At 37.9% G+C, this 18,628-nt stretch overlaps 1 protein-coding gene across 1 annotated transcript in view; it reads right to left on the minus strand.

The window, feature by feature from the left end:
• LOC130247738 (rho guanine nucleotide exchange factor TIAM2) overlaps positions 1-18,628 on the minus strand; it is a 90,840-nt gene that overhangs the window by 34,278 nt on the left and 37,934 nt on the right. Inside the window, 5 exon segments of the mRNA XM_056481172.1 lie at positions 1,513-1,737; positions 2,780-2,952; positions 3,415-3,841; positions 4,174-5,280; positions 6,252-6,441. Coding sequence (XP_056337147.1) covers positions 1,513-1,737; positions 2,780-2,952; positions 3,415-3,841; positions 4,174-5,274 — 1,926 coding nt within the window. The 5' untranslated portion in view covers positions 5,275-5,280; positions 6,252-6,441.

An 18,628-nucleotide genomic window follows, 5' to 3' on the forward strand; every position in this document is an offset into this window, starting at 1 on the left:
AGGTAGTCCTCAATCAGTCTGACCATTTGATATACGTTTGAAGAGCCAGTCCTTCTGTTGACATCAACTTCATGGCTTCCACAGAATGTGTATATCAATATTCTTAACCACGTCCGTCTTATGTTGTGTTCACACCAGATGTGGGACACACAAATAAATCACACTATTTGTGTGTAAATAGATGCATGAACATTTTGAGTTTACTTGCTTCATTCATGGGCAGCACAGTGGCGCAGTGGATAACACAATCGCACCACAGCAAGAAGGTCGCTGGTTTGAGCCCCAGCTGGGTCAGTTGGCATTTCTGTGTGGAGTTTGCATGTTCTCCCCGTGTTGGCATGGATCTCCTCCGGGCACTCCGGTTTCCCCCACAATCCAAAAACATGTGGTACAGGTGAATTGGGTAAGCTAAATTGTCTGTAGTGTGAGTGTGAATGAGTGTGCATGGATGTTTCCTAGTGATGGGTTGCAGCTGGAAGAGTAAACGCTGTGTAAAAATCCAACTTGGATAAGTTGGAGGTTCATACCGCTGTGGCAACCCCAGATTAATAAAGTGAGTAAGCCGAAAAGAAAATGAATGAATGCTTCATTCATCAAATTTGTTTCATTCGTGCATCAAATTCACTTCACAATAGACGTGGATTTGTGTCATGGCTTCTGTGAGACGTGTCATCTGAGCAATATCACAATCGGGTCGAAACAGAAAAAAAGCTAAGAGATATTGCTAATTCCATTCAAAACCCAGGTGAGCAAAATATGTAAATTTTCTATCCCACTAAAGGCTTTTTTTCCATTATGTAGTTAATAACAAAATTGATACTACGTGCCCTCGCGTTGTTTTCATGTCACTTCTCGTGTGTGTTTGGTTGTGAGACGTAGTTTGTGGACCAAGACAAAGTTGTCAGCAGTTCTTCCTATTGTAAAGTCATGCAGTGTAAACCCCCTGTTGTCAATCTATCTTGCAGTGTTAGCACAGCAGCGACAGAATGCTACTCCAGATAGTCATGCAGTGTGAAAACATCTGTGACATGACTACTTTGAAAATTGTGCAATCTGTACTCGGCATTACTAGTACAACAAACTGAACACCATAGCTAAACTTAGCATCTACTTAGAACATCAACAATCTGATAATGTCTACCAATGATCTAGCAAACTCTTAGAAAGCAACACTGGCAATAGCCCACAGCACACATTAATGATAATTTCTGAGTGTTAAACACCACTCACATTTTCACACAAAAACACACAGATCTAGCTATGTAAATAATCTGAATCAAGGCAGGACATGAGTGACAGACTCAGATTTGAATGCTTGTACTATATTCCCAGATACTCTAGAGGCACTGTGGTGTGGTTTACACTCAAACACCAACATCAATGACTTAATTGCCCAATTTAGCAAACCCCTCATCTGAGCTACTTGGTTTTGGCCTTTAATCTTTGAAAACAAACCACACACATATATACATAAACATCCTCCAACACACAGACATCCGTTTTGTTCCTCACCTGGCTCTCAATAGCCTTCCTGTTCTTTTGGTCGCTGATGACAGACAGCTGCAGCTCCGCCATTTTCTTCATTTTACCATCCATATCGATTTTCTGCAGGAGAGATCGGCTTTGGTTCTTCAGCAAGCGCAGAGTGTCTTCTTTTCCCTGACGCTTAGCTAAATGTGATGCGCTGGCTGAGTGGATGGCCGTTACCCAGTTCTCCAGGTCTGTCTGGTTTTCAGCCTGCAGGTGAGAGGAAAGAGGTAAAAGACAATATAAAGAAAAGGCATATACATACAAGGGCGCTTTTGCTCTTGCTTTTCTTTGCTTCTTGACGTTTAATGTCCCGTGACTAAACAAAGGGTGGCGTTGTGATCGTGCAAACCAACATACAAAATCCCAGGCATAAATGCATCATTTAAAAAAGTGCATCAAGCTAGTTTTTTTTAGGTTTCAAGAGTTCACACTTATACAATGCTTGACAATCTTAGCAGGTTTGGCATGCTGTGTCGGGAGAGAACCCTGAGCTCTGAGACCGATGAGCATTTAAGAGGGATACGAGATTAGGAAGTTCTCGAGAGCTCCTCTAATTCGTTTAGCCTATACCTTGATTAAGAAGATGGTTCTATAGGAATAGACCGTAAACCACGCTAGTGTGTACGCATTAAGTGCTTGTGACTGTTACTATTGTTTAATTCACTTGTGTCACATGTCATTACACTGTAAGAGGAAACCAGTGTACCCGGTGAAAACCCACGCAAACATGTAAACTCCACACAGAAATGCCAACTGGCTCAGCTAGGACTCGAACCAGCGACCTACTTGCTGTGAGGCGACAGTGCTAACCAATGAGCCATCGTGCCACCCCACACTTTCCCGCACATCAATTCTGACCAATCAAAATGCAGTTTAGGAAATTTGTCTAGCCAATGATTGATGTGGATGTTGTCATGTGGTTTGTTTCAACTGGTTCGGTATGTAGTTGGGTCTGGTGTGAAACGGAACCAAAACGGCTGAAAAAAATGCTACAACATATGTTTAACCTTGGTCCGGACCAAAGGAAAGATATTACAGGTGTGAAAGCAGCCTTATTTATTACTTTAAAGTTCATTAAGCACCATCTAATGGCAGTGGTGATTTTCCACTTGGTTCACTCTGCTCGACAGCAGCGAAAATCAATTGGGTTTGAATGACATCTTAAAAAACACTGACGATTAGTATGAGCGAAAAGTGTACGAGCCTTAATGTGGAAATGGTTCTATATTACAAAAGAAAGGCCACATACCTGGAAGAGGTAGACATCTCCATAAGCATTGCTGAGGCAGAAGACATTCTCTTTCTTGGGATGCTCAGGAATGGCCTGTACAATACTGTCCTCAGCAAGCACTGCGTAACGTGGTGTGCATTCCTGCTCTGGAGAGGTCTTTCCATTGGATTCCCCTAATAAAAGAGTACAGCCTGAAGAAGACAAAATAACAGTCTGAGACAGAGCTTCTAATACAGTTAGAGCTTCTAATACACTTTTATTCCAAGCCAGGAAAAAAAAAATCTTGTTTTCATAATAAAATACTATGAAAGATCAAATTGTATAAGATTGTGATGATTTTCCTTAATTAGTAACTACAAATTTAGCTTAATTACAATTATAGACATCATTTAAAATTCAGCTTTGTATATTTAAGACTGTATTTTAGCTGGAGTAACTTGTTTTAAGTTTGTCGTTTTAAACATGCTCAATTCAAGAAATCTTTCCAGATAGAATTATCTTACTGCACTGGTAGATTCTTTTACTTGTTTCTAGTCTGTATCTTCTTAATTCATTCATTTATTTTTTTGCAGGGCACATTATCCATTACAGCAACATTTTGAAAACATTTCATTACATTTACTGCGCACTCATCCTTAATTCTACAATCTTACCTTTGAGAGTCACCCAATATTGCCTCCACTTGCGCCTTGTTACCAGTTCCAGTTTGCGGTCCTTGTGGAGTGTAATAAGGGGCTTAAAAGCCAACCAACCCGCCCTCCGCACGACACCTTGCTCCTTCTCAAACAGGAAGTCCATTTGCTCCATGGAGCCCATTGAGCCACTGCTGCTCTCCCCTTCAGCCTCCCAGATCTGGAGTCCATCAGCGGTCCCAGTGCTGCTGCCAGTCTCCAGGCCTTGCATAAAATTCTCATAGATGTTCTGCCTGAGAGTTGCACCTTGGTTCTGCTGTCCAAAAGGGCCAGTTGAGGTGCTGTCTAGCGGTGTCTGGGAAGACATGGGATTCCAAAATGGTCTGGATTCTTCCAGTGTGCCCTCAGCTCCACAGTTAACAACCTCTATGCTTGGTTCCTGTGGATCCTGAGGTACAAGAAGGTGTAAATGTACATAACATGCTTTCAAACCTTTCCTCTGTCTATCTTCTTTCTGACAACTCTGCAAATTAAGGTCAGTCCAAAAAATAGACCCCTTGCTTAGTGTTTCACAAAGGTATGCCATCTATTGATAAACGGCAACTTAAATTAGAATTTCATACGATTTTTTCAAACATACCAGAAGATGAAAGTTTAATTTGATAACTTATGCAATATAACTTTGACTCAAATCGGAAGGTCTGCTATTCTGACTTATCCTGACAGACTTACAATAGTAATTCCCATAACACCAGAACAAAATATTACAAATTTTCTCACCTGCAGCCTTCGCTTTTTCCTGCTTAGACTTCCCGTCCAATCACTGAGGCGGCGGATGCGACTCTTGAGCGAGTCCTTCCTTGTGTTTCCATCAGGAACTGCTTTTCTGCATGGCAGGGTTTGCGAGGTGTAATGCCGGGTTTCCTGACTCTCATCTTGGGAGTTCGCATCCAGGGAAGAGGTCAGTGAAGCTTGGAGCTGAGGAGTATCCTTGAACTGATCTGTCATTAGAATGCCCACAGTAGGGAATGGTAGAGTCATATTTGGGTTTGTGTATTGGTCAGACAATCCGTTGTTTTCCAAATGAAGGAGCACAGAATCTCCAATACCACTGTCCTCCTCAACACGGTTGCTATCACTGTTTGCATACTGACCGCCATGAACTGTTGTTTGGCAGGTAAGGCTACTTGTATGATTCTCAGACTGTTCTGTGTTGTAACCATTAAAATATCCAAAGTCCACTGTACGTGTGGATGAAAGTGTAGTATAGCCACTACTGTTATCCGAAGGTTGGCTGTTGGTGAAGACATTGTCACACAGATCTGTCCCATTTCCCCAAGGCGAGTCATACCACGAGCATTCCGAGCTAAGAGAACTCCCATTACTGGCCCTTTGGCCATCAACAGGTCCACTTCGACAAGTTCCCAGAGACAGCTCAACATCCGGCTCCCTCCGTGCATTGGTGAACTCTACCCTCAGACTTCCATCATCACGAAACAGAACTTTGGGACTGCTCTTACTGGCTTTACACTCAGAACTGGGGTTCCGCATAGGAGCCTGGAGGCCTCCGCTCTGCTGTCTGTATCCTACAAAAAATCCATTTCCCTGAAATAAAATGTTGTCATAGTCCTGGTGGCTCTCTGCACATATTTTGTCACTAGATCCCTCCTTAATGCAGTCATATCGACGTGACATGTACGGTTGGTGGCTTTTGTGTGGTGAAAAGCCATTTTTGGCCTTGTACCCAAAGGTGCTGTCAGAGTTCTTCCACCAAGATTGTGGCGAGACCACGTCCTCTTTGGAATTGTGCAGCTTCAGGGAGCTAGACTTTCCCTTACCAGGGAGAATGAAACTGCTGTACTGACTATCTGAATTGCCCATGATGATCTGTGAGGAAAATTATAAAAGAAACAACAAGGCCACAGTTAAAAATACAGTCTCTAAATCTTCGTATCAAACCATCCATTTTATAATTCTAATTAGGCTAATGATGGCATCAATATTTCCTTTGGTGATTAATTGATGAAGTTTTCATCATGATATACTGTATGCTATTATCACAATATTGACTTAAGCTGCGAAAAAAGATTACTTTAACAAGCTGACTACCAAAAAAATACTTTATTTTAAATATACGCATTTAAAGTAAACAATTGTCTCAACCTAATTCAATTGCAAAAGGATTATATAGTACAATGGGTAACACTTTACAATAGTCTCATTTGTAAATCTTGGTTAATCAATTAAATTCAACAGTGAGGAAAAGTCAGATTTATTACAGTTACTATATTAACATAGTTAAAAATAAAACTAAATTGTATTAGCAGTTAATTCCATTTAATAAACGATTGCGACTTGTAATTAGATTACCACTACTATTTTAATGCGTCATTAGGCAATAACTATGAAATTAACATTTAAAACTTTCATTATTTTCATTGTGAGTTTAGTTCAGTTAACCAATATTAATTATTTTAGCCTTACTGCTATACTATATAAATAGTCATAGGATTTTAACTAATATTCCAGCATGCAGTAGGCCAGATTAAGGAATAAAATACCTTTGAACTATTATGCTAACCAAATAAATCTCCAAGCACTGAATGCTGATATGAACACAACTGCAAACACAATCTGAATATTCTTAAAAAGCACTCAAAAAGTATAAATAATAAATACTTATTCACTGTATTTCGAAGTGCCCATATATCACTATTATACATGTTCATTATCACTACATATTGCATGTCTAATTCTAACTATGAATCTGTCTTTGTATCACTCCATCTAACTATGCACTAATCACTCCTACCCACACAAGCACACACAGTATTGCGTATTAATAAAGTTTAATTTACCTTTAAAATGCCATTTGTCAAAACCCAAAAAGATATTTCTTCATATTTCTTTTAGAAGTATTCCTTTGCATCCTCTTCTCCCAACGTTCTCTGTGCTCCTGCCCAGTGTAGCATCAGACTCTCACTGAGTTCCTCCTCCTTTCACTGTCTCTCTGGCACAGCTGTTCCCTCCTCTCTCTCCATCGCTCATCTGTGGAGGAAACAGAGGAAGGGAGGAGCATGTGTCAGTAACACACAGTCGGCTCTTGTGTGTGCACGTCTGCAGTGGGAAGCCCCATGCGCTCCATCCCCCAACCCCAAATCTAAACAGACCTCACGCTTCTGTCCTGCCGCCACATTCCATGACGTAGCACTGCAAGCTTTTACAAGGGCAGACTTCATACAACCTCACCGTTTATTTTCAGACTAGGAAATTCCTCACAGTTTTCTTTAGTATTTGCCTGTACACCATATAATAGTGTTGTCAAAAGTATCGAGTTTGGTACAGATTTATACTGAATTCTAAAGAATGGCTATTTACATTTACCACATTTGAGTGCATTCTTAAACACCACTGATTGGCCATTGTTTAAATTGACCATTGAATGGCCCATCACCGGTGTTTAAAAACCCGTTCAACAGTGCTCAAATGTTAGCGGGAAAGGGAGGTTTTAAAAATTACAGTACCGAATTGTACCGAACTCGATACATTCAGGCCCATTGACAAAGGTCCAGAATTTGTCCCATACATGAGCTCATTTGTCCTATTTTGACTGCTAAGCATTCATAAATTGTGAAAATAACCCATTGAAGAATCCTCTGTTGGCTGTCGTTTTGGCGTGACTTCAGCTAATCAGTTTTGACCAATGCAAACAATTATTTTTGAGTCCAACATCTGCTGTGCAAGAAAACATACAACCTTAGGTAAGTTCATTCATTACTGACCTACTGTTAAATAAAGAAAACATTCACAATTAGCTTTTATTCCAAAAAATTACCAATAAAAAGGCGTGAAGCACCATAAACAGCCCATATTAAAGTTAATTTAATACTAATTAGTCTATTGTTGTTATCTATGATTTCTTAAATTTACTTTTTTACAAGAGAGGCTAGAAAAATCTTTTTTATTATTATTATTATTATTATTTTTCAAATGACAATTCTTACCAAAGAGTTGTGCTGGCTGATTTGTTATTTGTGTAATAAATAACAATAAAGTAAAGTTTTTAACTAACTTTGATTGACTTTTTTGACAGACAGACAGACAGACAGACAGACAGACAGACAGACAGACAGACAGACAGACAGACAGACAGACAGACAGACAGACAGACAGACAGACAGACAGACAGACAGACAGACAGACAGACAGACAGACAGACAGACAGACAGACAGACAGATAGATAGATAGATAGATAGATAGATAGATAGATAGATAGATAGATAGATAGATAGATAGATAGATATCTTCTATCTTCTATCTTTCCCGAACTCTCACATTCAATCTGCCCAGTTGGTGGAATGAACTCCCTAACTACATCAGAACAGCAGAGTCACTTGCTGTCTTCAAGAAACGACTAAAAACACAACTGTTTAGTCTCCACTTTCCTTCCTAATCTGCAACTGCCTCTCTGGCTATACCACTAACTGTGCCCTCTCTCTCTCTCCCTCAAAAAAAAAAAAAAAAAATTCTACTAATGTTTTGCTTCTTAGACTTTTACACACCTGAAACTTGTCTATAGCGCTTGTTCACTGCTGCTCTTATAGTTGTGTAAATTGCTTCCTTGTCCTCATTTGTAAGTCGCTTTGGATAAAAGCGTCTGCTAAATGACTAAATAATAAAAAAAAATAAATAAATAAAAAAGATAGATAGATAGAGCCTAAAATATCAAAAATGTCGTTTTTATAATTAAATTGAAGATGAGGTGAATAACTACAAAAAGGTCCACTCGAAAAAAAGAAAAAAAAAGAAAAAAAAAAAAGAACCACCCCTTGGCTTTGGGCCTGATTTTGACAACACTACTTTATAGGTTTTGTAACTCAATCCCCCCAAGAACATTATGCCCTTCTCAAACTGTGCGATTTCAGACACGACATATTCAACCACTTAATGGCTATTGTGATCGAGTTTTCCCTCCAATGAATTTATGGTAGATTCAGCCACAATGAGTGTCAAACCAAGAACCAATAAAAGCACTGAATCTGATGACAGAATCAGCACAACAATATAAAACCACCCTTGTGAAAATGTGAAAAACAGCCTTTTTTCAGGGTTTTTTTTTTATTGAGGCAGGTTGTGAGCAAATTTACCTCTACAGTTTGTTTATGTTTGCTGTGAGGTATCATTTCAGAACATAAAAAATAGTGAAAGTGTCACAAATTGATGACGTAAATATTTTTCCGTCAAAACGTTCTTGCGTTTCTGTTTGCCACATCTCCACTGTTGTTCAGTCGGACATTATGTCAACTGAACTCTTACAGTAGCTAGGTTTTCATTCAAAAATGCAAATTAACTTCATGTGCAAAACTGGATTATCACATAAAAGATAAGCGAATAAAGCAGCGTTTCCATCCAACGAGTCAAAGAGAACAGAATAGTCACTTCCTGATTAAGTGGCGCCAAATATTAAATATAAAAGTGGAATTTGCTGCAGTTGGAGAAGCTGTGTTAATCTTTTCTTCAGTTAATAAATGACTTGCACCTCAGAAGTTTTAAAGGCGTGAGACGTGGAGCACAGACACTCTTGATTCTGGAGGTCATTAATAATATAATATCAATACTGAAATGGTTAAAGCATTTTAGAATGACCAAAACAACATTTCACATGTTTCACAATGGTTTATCCATGGTTTTATCTGCTGGTTTATCCATTTACACACATTTTTATCATCACATGATCTCTAATAACAAAATCACATGACTTTTTTAATGCACATACTGGAATTTGTTCGGTAAAACTGTTTCCATCGTAGTTTATGCACATCTTTCTTATCAAATAAAAAGTTTATTCTACTCAGTTATGCGCATATGTTTTTATATAATATATATAATATTATTTAATACGCATTTTCAAAATTTATCCGCATCTTGGCATTTCTATCATCCGTTTTATGTGCATGTCCAAAATGCGCATGAAAATATGTGGATGGAAACGAAGCTAGTGTGACATGGGAGCTATGTTCACTTAATCTGACATGCTACAATTGTTTAGCATTATTAAATACCATGAAGTGTGAATCACGCATTAGGTATGTGCACAAAATCTTTTACATTTGTTTGTGGTAGCATTACTTTGTCTTGAAGCCAGAATGGGATCTGCAAAAGATCTGTAACAAGCATTTTATTAATTTCAGGATGAAGTGCTCCTGGCTGCTCAGGAATTCTCATATCCTGTAAACGTTATTGAGGAGTTAGGGGTGAGAAGGGACTTTGGGGTTCTGAGTGAGCCATCCTGTCGGAGCAGCTCAAGAGTATATTCGGAGTGCTGGGGGAGGACTAAAATACACACCACCCCAACCATGACCTCTAACCCTGGAGTGAGCAGTGAATGCCGCCAAAACCATTTTTTTTTTGTTCACACGACCAAGCTTCAATGAAGCAAGCAACAGTGTGCTGGAGATTCAGCAGGGAGGCTGGCGGTTGCTTCATTATGATAAGTACCAGCAGGCGGTGTAATGTTATGCTTCAAACACTGTGCCTTTGTAAGGGACAGAACGCAGAGGCAGCCAATGAACTTTGTTGATGCCAGACGCCGGGCTGCAGAGGGTTGAACCAGGGCATTGTGGGATGCGTGTCCCGTCCCATTCAGAAAAGACGATCTGAATAGCAGTCGCACACATTGTGAGCCTCATTGTGTGTCTCACTAGCCATCTGCTGCCCCAAGAAGTGAGATCAGTCACCCTCGACCCGCGCAATTCACTCATCCCAAAAGAAGTGCAAGACTGAGCGGTGACAAGATGCCAAACTTTACAAGAATTCAACAGGCTCAGCTATGTGTTAAGTCAAAGACGCTAGTTGAAGGATGCGTGTGTGTGTGTTTTGTTATGTATAGGTATTTTCCATCTGCTCTTGACACTGAGCAACATACGCCTTTTGTGAATTCAGGTCTACGTCTGCCACTTCACTTTCTTGGTCATACTGTTGTTTGACTTGTCTCAGAAATTTGGGAAATACTTGATTATTTTAATTAATGTTCTATGGACATTGATGACACCTCAAATCATGACTTATTAACGTCTAAGGTGTCAATTTCAGCTGGTGTAGAATAAAAGTTCCTTAAAAAGTCACCCAATAATGTAAATGTTGTTATTAAATGCTCACCCTCATGTTGTTCCAATTCTGCGAGATCTTCGTTCATCTTTAGAACACAAATTAGGATATTTTAGATGAAATCCTGGAGCTCTCTCCTCCTCCATAGACAGCAACGTAACATTCCAGAGATGTTCAAAACATTGTCAAATCATTCTATGTGACTTCAGTAGTTCAACTGTGATCATACAAATCTCCAAAAACACTTTTGTGTACCAGAAAACAGTAAAAACGACTTTGTTGGCCAATGTTTTTTCGTCTTCATCAGGTCGTCAGGGTGTGCATTTACTAAGGACAGTATGATGTTTTACCATCAGTCAGCAGCGCAACATGCAAGCGTCGCATTGACTGTAGTAAACACACGCTGATCAGATGTGGAAAAAAAATAGATTGAAGATTTTTTTATTTTTCTCTTGCACAAAATGGTTCTTAGAGCTTTGTATAATTAGAGTTCAGCCACTAAATTAATAATAATAGTAACTCCTTACATTTATATAGTGCTTTTCTGGGCACTCAAAGCGCTTTACACATTTTTGGGGGCAATCTGCTCATCCACTGAAGCACTGAAGTCATATGTTGTGTGTGTATGTTTTAAATGTTTTGCTTCCTTTTCTGGACTTTGAACATCTCAGAACTGTTGTTGTCTATAGAGAATGAGAGCATTCTAGAATTAATTGAAATTGTATTAAAATCGCAATCTCGATTTGCGTGATTCCCAAATCACTTACAGCACGATTTTCCCGCAGTATGCTATTCGAACCAATCATAATCCAGCGTGCCTAAAAATAGCGTGGAAGCATGAGGCCGAGCTTAATGACATATACCCTGCATAAACAGGGATGATGAGTTCAGCACAGGAGGACTTGGCGCCAAAAAAGTCAAGTGGGTATTGCTGCAGCCAGGAGACCTCCAAGTGGGAGGGACTTATACCACAAGTAGGTTGGGTTTATGTGGTGTAGGTGGAGCAGATATTAATAAAACACAACAGGTTATTGTGAGGTTGGGTTTAGGGTTGGGGAAGATGTAGACGTTAATAAAACAACAGGTTACTGTGAGGTTGGGTTTAGGGTTGGGGTAGGTATAGACGTTAATAAAACAACAGGTTACTGTGAGGTTGGGTTTAGGGTTGGGGTAGGTGTACACGTTAATAAAACAACAGGTTACTGTGAGGTTGGGTTAAGGGTTGGTGTAGGTGTAGACGTTAATAAAACAACAGGTTACTGTGAGGTTGGGTTTAGGGTTAGGGTAGGTGTAAACATTAATAAAACACAACAGGTTACTGTGAGGATAGTTTTAGGGTTGGGGTAGGTGTAGACATAAATAAAACACAACAGGTTACTGTGAGGTTGGGTTTAGGGTTAGGGTAGGTGTAGATATTCATAAAGCACAATATTGGACAATATGCATGGGTAATGTACAAGACATTAAATAAATAAAAACACCATGTTTGTACAGCCCACTTGGAGCTTTAAGGCCCACTCACTTGGAGCTGGCTCCGTTTATACCCTTCTCAAAAAAAGTCAACATCTGTGGTGTAAGATTACTTTGGATACAGGAAGGCTGATGTATTGCAGAACAAGGTCATTTGTAAGACCTGACAGTCACATATTGCGCCTAAAAGCGAGTGGAAAGCACGAGACGCATTTCTTCCTTGAACATTTCCAACACGCTTTGCACTCTTGCTACTTTGTTGTTGTTAGTCTAGCATCAACCATTGTCTCAGAGGATGACAAACTAACAAAACACTGCTGCAGTCCCGATACAAGTTTTATTTATGGAGAAAAGTAAAAAGCACTGGGTGTTTGGCTGTTCTGTGTTTGTCTGAGATAATTAGTCTACCGATATGTGTATATTCCAGTATGAAGCTGACCGGTCAGTTCTTTACGTGACTCACGGTGCAACATTCTGAAAAGTTTACATGTTTTAAACTCTGTGCGCCTGGAAAACACGCACATGTCACTTCCAATATGCACCTGCAAGCCACACGCCTCCATGCCGTGCACTCGCAGTTGAAAAAAGTGAACTCTGAGCAGAAAAAGCACACTATGTCATTCGTGTGTTTTTCATTCTCTAATCAAATGAAAGCAGAGGCGGAGTTTCCATTGAGGTAACAGAAGTGTTTGTGCTGTCAAGACGACTACAGAGAGTTTTGAAGAAAGGAGGAGAGACTTGTGGTTGCTGTTTTGAGTTATCCGGAGCTGTATGAATCACAAATCTTAAATATCTCAATATTTTTAGATATTAAAATGATACCAATATCAACAGCAACACTCGCGCACATTGTGCTGCTGATTCAGCCATTGCCTAGCAACATAAAAAAAGCGCAGCCCACTTCTTATTTTCTTGTTATTAAAAGAGGCAGTGCGGTGCACCTCGCATTTTTGGAACGTAACAGAGCGTTTGGTGTGATCAGCCCCTATTTCATGAAAGCGTCACAAAGAGGTCTATGACAAACAAAAAATAAAAATCTGTGGACACATAGAAAAGTACACGCAACTAGATATGTGGTCCAGCTAAACATCGGAGCCTTACTTGAGTTTGACGGCGCACACACACACTGTTGTCTGTTTATTTGTTTTGCCATAGGACTGTTCTAGAGACAATTTATGTCTGGTTTAGAGACAAGTTACAGGTCTTTGATTAAGATCTAATTGTTTTCCTTTGGAAATATGTTTCAGATTCACACTGTAAAATGTCTGCGTCAGAATCACAATGCTGTTCAAGAAAATCATGATAGGTTTCTTTTGCCCATATCGCACAGCCATCTCCTTAATACGAGTGAAGGTCTTGGAATAGGAAGATCAGGTGAGTAAGTAAATAATAATAAACTGTAAATTTTTCAGTGAACTAACCCTTTAAAACTAAACTGAATAAGGACACTATATCTAGATTATCATATAAATGTGTATGGGTTCTTTGACTTGGACAGCAAGTAAAAACCCATATCACTCTACATTTATGGTAGCAAGTTTTACACTACTCGCATGTAATTCAGAAACTATAAAGGTCAGGTACAAGTTGTAGCACTGCAAATTTATTGTTTCATTTTAAAGCCGACCAGGTGCATACTGTACTGTATCAACCCAAAACACAGCGTAAATGCTGCTCCAAATCAATGAACAACCGCAGATCTGCAGCTTGATAAAAAACACATGCACATCTACATACACATCACACCCAGCAAACTAGCAAACCAGTCTGCTTGGCCCCAAGAATGAGGGCATTATAAAAGTATGTATTTTTATAAAGGACAACCCTAAGTGGTTTTGGGAGGGGTGGTGAAGGCAGCTGGACCAGACCATCATGACTGGGCCTCTTGTTTGACCCAGCATGCCATAACTACCAGCACACCACCTTTTAAGACAAACTACCACACCAAAGACAACACCGAGCACCAAGGAGGATGGAGGCAACGCATAAAGTAAGCGATTTATAAAGCGTTTTTAATTGTTCTGGCAGGCTACTTTTAAATAAACTTTTTTATTTGTTGTAAATCACAGTGTTTCACAGTGGTAAAGAGAGAAATCCAACACCCACCCCCATCCGAAAAGTGGTCAAAAGTGGACAAAAGAGGTGTGAACGCTAATGTGTCTCTTTTGTCCACGTTTGATTGGATCACCGAAAATGCATCTTAATACCAGGTGCAAACAGGGCTTTGTTCCAGAAAAGGTTCCAGGTGTTGATTTCATGATAAAAGTAATGGGTTGGATCAAAAAAATTTAACAGGAAGTGTGGATTGGCCCCTGTGTGTGGGAGCAAACACCAAAACTATTTGATCCCAAAAGGATTTTCTGGAACATAAGGGTTATTTACAGCACACTGAACAGCAGCCATTGTGGGGGTTTAAATCATTTGAATAAATGTGTACGTGTAGTGTACTTTAAATCTTAGAAATGACATATTTTTAGAGTTAACATGTAGTACTTGGGGATTAAATTAAAAGATTTACTTTAAAGTATATTTAAAACAGAAAAGTCAGTACAAGGCACTTGATAAATGTGGAAAAAATATTAAAAAGCATTTATTGGTGTGGCCTTTTATTTTTATATTTTTTTCACATTTTTCGAGTTCCTTGGACTGACTTTTGCTGTTTATTCTGATGAATCCCTTACCCAAAGGGCACCGACACATTGTTTAAGCTTTTTTTGTTTGATTTTGGATTTTTATATTCAAAAGCTGTTTTAATAATCAGTTATTGTGTTTTAATTCACAGGATACACTATTTGATGTGTTTACTGATATAATAAAGCACAAGTATGTCTATTAGATTCTAATGTTATTCAAATTTATCAGGTTTCAAGTCAAATTAAGTCTTTTTAAGAGCCTTTCAAGACCATTAAGAATTAAATTTTTGATTTATACAGGGTTAAAAAAATTGTAATGGCCCGGTATTATAATGAGGAATCGTGTAATTGTTTCTAGTTTTTTCCCTGAGTAGGGAATTAAATTTGGGGAATTTGTCATAAAAATGTCTAAAAGCTGTTGTGAATTGTATCTCTTTGCAATGAAAAACTTAAATGTAAAAAATAAGGTTTTATTAAATTCTACTGTTGGTCGTTGGATGGATATCAACCCAAATTGAGTAGCTTTACTTGGACAAAGCAAAATTACGACCTGTTTAAAACAATTTAAGACATACAACACAATATGTCAGTGAAATTAAATTTTTTAAATTTAAGACATTTTCACTAAAAAGTGAATTTACTCTAAATGCACTAAATTACAAAACAAGTGTGTAATTTGTTGTGTTTACACACAACAAAAGGTGTTTAACTATCTGCTTTTAGTATAAATGCAAACTATACCAATACCCATTTAATGGTAGATAGGTCAAAGTCTTATTACAAGTAAGTAAATATCTGAAAACATCACATTTGGGTTGCATTTACGTTTTAAAATATACTATTTACTGTAGATTTCAGTAATAAGTATGATAACATATGCTGCTAAATGGCAGCTGTTGTTACATATTTTTAGAGTTAACATGCAGTACTTGGGGATCAAATTAAAAGTTTTACTTTAAAGTATATTTAAAACATGTTTCAATAATCATTTGTTGTGTTTTAGTTTACACAATACACTATTTGATGTGCTGACTGATATAATAAAGCAAAAGATTCTAAACAAAACAAAAGATTCTAATGTTATTGAAAATGATCAGGGTTTCTGCAGGTTTCATCAAGTCAAATTTAAGACTTTTTAAGAGCCTTTTAAGACAATTAAAAATGAAGTTTTAGACTTATACAGGGTTAAGATTTTTTTCTAATGGCCCGGTATTATCATGAGGAATTGTGGAACTGTTTTTAGGTTTTTTCTCTGATTAGACAATTTTATTTGGGGAATTTGTCGTAAAAATGTCTAAAAGCTGTTGTGAATTGTATCTCTTTGCAATGAAAAACTTAAATATAAAAAAATAAGGTTTTATTGAGATGTATTGTCTGTCGTTGGATGGATATCAACCCAAACTAAGTAACTTTACTTGGACAAAGCAAAATGAAGACTTGTTTTAAACTATTTAAGACCTACAACACAATATGTCAGTGAATTTAAGCCTTTTTAAGGCATAAAATGTAGGTTTTGAAATGTAAGACTTTTAAGACCCCCTAAAAAGTTAATTTACCCTACTTTAAATGCACTAAATTGCAAAAAAAAAGTGTGTAATTAGGAATACATTTAAATGCATGACATAACAGTTTCACCCGGAATAATATTAAAGTGTATTTTGATTCACAATGAATTTGTGATGAGCAGATAATAATTTGGCAATAAGCTTCAATATTATTTTAATACAATTTCAAAGACACAGAGCTAATAGTGAAAATGCTCTTAAGACCTTTTTAAATGTGGCATAAACAAAAAATGTTCAACTTTCTGCTTTTAGTATAAATGCAAACTATAACAATATCAGTTTAATTATAAATAGGTCAAAGTCAAATTAAAAGTATCTGTAAATACCTATAAACATCACATTTGGGTTTCATTTACATTTTAAAATATACTATTTATATTATTTTAGTAATAAGTATGATAACGCATGCTGCTAAATGGCAGTTCTTGTTCACAAGGGAAATCATAGCTTAACACAACACTAGGCAATGGAGGAAATAGTTTTCCAATTGCTTTGGCTGCTGTTATGTCAATAATGTCAACAAAAAAGACTGACAAAGAGATGTGATGGGCCAAGGTCTCAGATTTATAGCGTTTACACGACACAGCACCTCTATTAGCACTAACACAATAGACTGTAATAAGTACCAAAATACTGGCAATTTGCAGGACATTGGTTTTTTGATTGCTCTAGAGAGCCGCTCATTCAAAAACAATTAGTGAAAATACTTGCGAATCAAGGATAGATGTTTCAGTCATTGATTTTGCTGATTTTTTTAGGGATAGTTCACCAAAGAAATTGCAATTTCCACAGTCTCCACCAGTTACACACATTTAAAATTGGTTTCTTTTTTTCCCTGCTTAACAACAAAATATTTTGATAAACCTAATCCAGTGTTTCTCCTAGACTTACAGCTTTTTGGGGGGGCATGTCATGGTGTTAATTTGTTTCGTTTAATGACAGCAGTAAAAACTGAACAATTATTTGAACTGTACAAGATAAAAATTTACATTTATTTTTATATATTTTTTATCCACAAAGCGTGCAGCTTTTGTCACTGCAGTGTATCTTAATGGGCTTCTGGAAGAACATTTCAAGTACACTACGAGTACACTGATATAAGTATACTTACTAAATAAAGTATACTTTTATACTTGACCTTTACTTAAGTATACTTCTTTTTCCTAAGGGTGTATTTACTGCCTTACCTAGATCAGTCTTGTACAGCCGGTGGAAGTATTGCCGCTCTGACAGCCAAGTTGGGTCAGAGCTAGGGATGCTCCCATCAGGATTTTTGCAGCCCATATTGAGTACAGATTCCGTGTCATGGTGATCGACTGATACTGAGTACTGATTCTAATGCTTCAAGCTTTATAATGCATTGAGCACATTTTCCCTCTAAGTATGAACCTTAAGAGAAGATCTTGCCTTACCTAAGAGAATAAATCAAGGAGGCAGCATAAGCTATAATACCTTAAACACATTTAGGTGTGAACGTGTCATGGCCAGAAGCAGCTTTACAGAAAATAATTCATCCACTCATTTAACTCTGGCTTAGTCCCTTATTTATCAAGGGTTGCCACAGCAGAATGAACCACCACAGAAAATAATATAATACAGACATAAAAATTACAATGCATTTGGAAACCCTGCAAATGATGAAAGAATTCAACATGTTTCAATCAAGAACAAGTTTGGAGAACACATTTGATGCATAAGAAGTTAAAATGCACAACTATAAATCCATTACTTCATTACTAAAAGGAAATATGCCTATAAACTACTGTTTATAGCAATGAGTGTATTACAAGAAGTTGTATTATTAAATATTCATGTTATAAAATAAAGTTTAATTATCTGATAATTGCAGCTAGCTTTTTTGAACTTGTAATATTGTCAACACAGAACTTTCAGTTGTTATTTGTAAAAAGGCCTAAATACATGCAGGACCATTCAAACATTTTACTCGTCTCCAACTATTGACAGCAGAACTCTATGAGAGAGAGGGGTGGATTTGCACTCGCAATATCTTTACTGCTCTATTCATTTAACCTAACAAATGTAATGCATCTGTGCCTCTCGCGATCTGTTCTCTTGCTCATTCACTCTCGTCGCCATGATTTACAGGTATTTTAACTCATTTTTGGGGATCATGGGGCCGGTATAAACTTGCGAAAGACTCGCGGGGCTTCCAGGAGAGATATCATAAGGTTGGATGAGATGCTAGATATGGGCGATCGCTCCGTTTACGTCACAGCAGCTCAAAACACTGGAAATACAATAGCTGTACTTGCAACAAAGAGAGCATCACTCGCGCAAGTCACGGCAATAAACTGTAAACAGGTCGCACTGCATCTGTATATTTTAGCTGCTGTGATGCCCCCACGCATCATTTACCTGTGTGGTGGCTACTGTAGGCTATGCATAATACACGGGAGTCCTGTTAGACCCATTTACAGAGAGTGGCTATTTAGAACTCT

This window comes from Danio aesculapii, chromosome 20 (genome assembly GCF_903798145.1).
Source record: "Danio aesculapii chromosome 20, fDanAes4.1, whole genome shotgun sequence".
Lineage (NCBI taxonomy): Eukaryota > Metazoa > Chordata > Actinopteri > Cypriniformes > Danionidae > Danio > Danio aesculapii.